The sequence below is a fragment of the Cucurbita maxima genome, unplaced genomic scaffold (genome assembly GCF_002738345.1).
Source record: "Cucurbita maxima cultivar Rimu unplaced genomic scaffold, Cmax_1.0 Cma_Scf00007, whole genome shotgun sequence".
NCBI lineage: Eukaryota > Viridiplantae > Streptophyta > Magnoliopsida > Cucurbitales > Cucurbitaceae > Cucurbita > Cucurbita maxima.
In genome coordinates this window covers 3,712,119-3,715,759 of record NW_019272023.1, presented here as the reverse complement: position 1 = coordinate 3,715,759, position 3,641 = coordinate 3,712,119, and the positions used below count along the sequence as shown (strand labels likewise).

General features: G+C 38.8%; 1 protein-coding gene across 1 annotated transcript; it reads left to right on the top strand.

Annotated features, from left to right (window-relative positions):
• Positions 1–162: 162 nt before the first annotated feature.
• LOC111481882 (putative pentatricopeptide repeat-containing protein At2g01510) lies at positions 163–3,151 on the top strand. The gene has a single exon (XM_023127477.1). It carries the CDS (start codon positions 668–670, stop codon positions 3,116–3,118), a length of 2,451 nt encoding a protein of 816 aa, XP_022983245.1. The 5' UTR covers positions 163–667; the 3' UTR covers positions 3,119–3,151.
• Positions 3,152–3,641: the final 490 nt, after the last annotated feature.

The window sequence follows — 3,641 nt, the reverse complement described above, 5'->3', positions numbered from 1 at the left end:
TTTTTTTTTTTTTTTTTTTTTTTTGCAACAGTGTTCAAAAGGAGTATATAACATTAGCCCATCTATCATGGGCCAAGATACAGGCCCAATCGCTGAAAGAACAAATGAAATACAAGCCCAGCCCAAAAACTCGAAGAAACCCGTATAAATATCTGGCCTGATAGAACCGCGCCACTCATTTCCTTCCATTGGAGCAAAGTTTTCGCGCCTTCGTTCAACTCCATCTTCAACTCCGCTCAATCTTATTCCAATCACTTCCAGTTCCAATCTACTTTTGAATCAAGTTTTTTTTCACTTCGAGAAGCTCTGAAGACGGCAGTTTCTAAGTAGAAGACGCTATAATCAGTCATTCATTAGACTTCTCCAAATTTAACGAATCGCTGTCTCAACAATTGGGAAATGCTTATTGTAAGACATCTTCAGATTGAAAGCCATTTTCACTTGCCTCTTGCAGTTTTCAATTATCTTATAGAGTTTTAGTTTGAAGAACAGGTAAGTCTGTTGAAGTTGGCTTTAAGATTACCCATTAGTTTCTTTATATGTTGCTGTTTTAAATTTGATTAGATTGTATGAGGTACACCATTTAACGCTAAGGAAATCTCGTTAGCTGGTGTTGAGCATACATATGCGGCATTTAATTTCATGGCTATATGGTAATTGAATTCCCATGAAGCCATATAGAGCGGCTTTTGTTCAAAACCTTGTTCTAAGAAATTCTCAAGCTCCAAATCCATCCTTGAATGGTAAGCATCTTATCGATGCTCACAGCGTCAAAACTGGCTTCAATGCAAATACATGCCGCTCTAACTTTCAGGTCAACAATTTTCTCCAGAGAGGGGATATTTTCCATGCACATCAGGTATTTGATCAAATGCCTTGCAAGAACACGATCTCTCTCAATGTGATGATTTCTGGTTACCTTAAGTTTGGGAACTTATCTAAAGCTAGAGAGTTGTTTGATGGCATGGTGGAACGTACGGCAGTGTCGTGGACGATTTTGATTGGTGGCTATTTGCAATCTAATCAATCTAAAGAAGCGTGTAGGCTTTATGCTGATATGAGAAGGGGAGGGACAGAACCAGATTATGTGACTCTAGTGACTTTGTTATCAGGCTGTAGTGAATTGGAAACTAACAATGTGATTGTTCAAATCCACACCCATGTCATTAAACTTGGATATGAGTGCAACATCATGGTGTGCAACTCGTTGGTTGATGCTTATTGCAAAACCCATTGCTTATATTTGGCCTCCCAGCTCTTCAAGCAGATGTTAATCAAAGACACAGTGACCTTCAATGCATTAATGACCGGTTACTCAAATGAGGGATCAAGTGAAGAAGCAATAAAGCTCTTTCTTGAGCTACAGAATAGTGGAATAAAGCCTTCAGAATTTACATTTGCAGCCCTCCTATGTAGTGCTGTTGGTCTAGATGACACAAATTTTGGACAACAAGTTCATGGTCTTATTATCAAGACCAACTTCGTTTGGAATGTGTTTGTGGGAAATGCATTACTAGATTTCTACTCAAAGCACGACCGAGTGGATTTGGCAGGGAAGCTTTTTCATGAGATGCCAGAGTTGGATGGAATATCATATAATGTAGTCATCACAGGCCATGCTTGGAATGGGCAATTCGAAGTATCTTTTGATCTTTTTAAGCAATTACAATTTACTAGATTTGACCGGAGGCAATTCCCTTTTGCAACACTATTAAGCATAGCTACAAATACTCTTAATTTGAGAATTGGTAGGCAAATTCATTGTCAGGCAATTGCAGTTGGAGCATATCTAGACCCTGTGGTAGAAAATTCTTTGGTTGACATGTATGCCAAATGTGACAGATATGAGGAAGCTCTGAAGATATTTGAGAATATTACCTGCAAAAGTACAGTGCCATGGACTGCAATGATCTCAGCCTACGTTCAGAAGGGAAGGTATGAAGAAGGAATAAAGGTATTCATTGACATGCAAAGAACTGGTGTGCCTTCTGATCAGGCAACCTTTGCTAGTATCCTTAGAGCATGTGCAAATGTGGCTTCAATTTGTTTGGGAAGACAAGTGCATTCATTGCTAATTCGATCAGGGTTTATGTCCAATGTATATTCTGGAAGTGCGTTGCTAGATACATATGCAAAATGTGGTTGCATGAAAGATGCAATAAGATCTTTTGGAGAGATGCCTGAGAGGAATTCTGTTTCATGGAATGCTTTAATCTCAGCTTATGCACAGAATGGGAATGTTGACGGAACACTTGATTCATTTCAGCAGATGATTCAATCAGGTTATAAGCCAGATTCTGTTAGTTTTCTCAGCATTCTGTCAGCTTGCAGTCACTGTGGTTTTGTTGAAGAAGCTCTTCGGCACTTCAACTCCATGACTAAAATTTATGAAGTTACTCCAAAGAGAGAGCACTATGCATCAATGGTCGATGTATTGTGCCGAAATGGAAAATTTGATGAAGCTGAAAAGTTGATGGCCCAAATGCCATTTGAGCCTGATGAGATTATGTGGTCGTCGGTATTAAACTCTTGCAGAATTCATAAGAATCATGAGTTGGCTAAGAAAGCAGCAGATCAGCTTTTTAATATGGAAGAGCTTCGAGATGCTGCTCCTTATATCAACATGTCTAATATTTATGCTGTAGCTGGTCAGTGGGACAATGTTGCAAAGGTCAAGAAGGCGATGAGGGACCGAGGGGTTAGAAAGGTCCCGGCTTATAGTTGGGTTGAAATTAAACATCAGACTCATGTATTCTCAGCAAACGATAAATCCCATCCTCAGATGAAGAAGATTTTGAGAAAGATTGATGCATTGACGAAGCAGATGGAGAAGAAAGGATATAAGCCAGACACAACTTGTGCCCTTCACGATGTGGATGAGGTTATTAAGATTGAGTCTCTTAAATACCACAGTGAACGCTTAGCAATTGCATTTGCCCTACTCAACACACCAGATGGGTCGCCAATAGTGGTAATGAAAAACTTGAGAGCTTGTACAGACTGTCATGCTGCAATCAAGGTGATCTCGCAGATTGTTGGAAGGGAAATTGTTGTTAGAGATTCAAGTAGGTTTCATCATTTTAAAGATGGCTTTTGCTCCTGTGGGGATTATTGGTGACTACAAAAATCTCTAAATGAGAAGGCTAGATTATCGTCACAACAAGCAATACATGAATCATTCTACAGAGACAAACTTAAGAGTTGCTTGTTCACAGCAAGTGTTGCTTTCTTATGCTGTGTTATTGAAAATTTCCATTTAATTTGTTGATTTAAAAGCAATAAACTTGCAAGATGATACTCTGAATCATTTATCTAACAATTGACTCTCATATAAGCTAAAGGTTTTGTTTGATTTTGCTAGCTATTTTACAAGGCAGAGAAGAATAGGCCGTGTTGTGATTCCTTCCTCAAAAGCTTGTTCTGCTGCATATTGGTCAAATAAGAATTCAGCAAGGTACTCAAGACATTGTACATGATATAATTTCCAATCACTTTCTTCTTAGTTACCCGTATGATTATTCTTGGTGCCCACGAACTTGGAAGTGGACAGTAAAAGCTATAATGACCTTCATGCGAAGTTTGTTGATTAGACAGGCGAACAGCTTTAGACCGTTTCTACGGATCTTTAATATGAATATATT

Excerpts from the sequence above, each read along its gene's own strand:
- LOC111481882 (XM_023127477.1), top strand. The coding sequence starts at position 668 with ATGAAGCCATATAGAGCGGCTTTTGTTCAAAACCTTGTTCTAAGAAAT.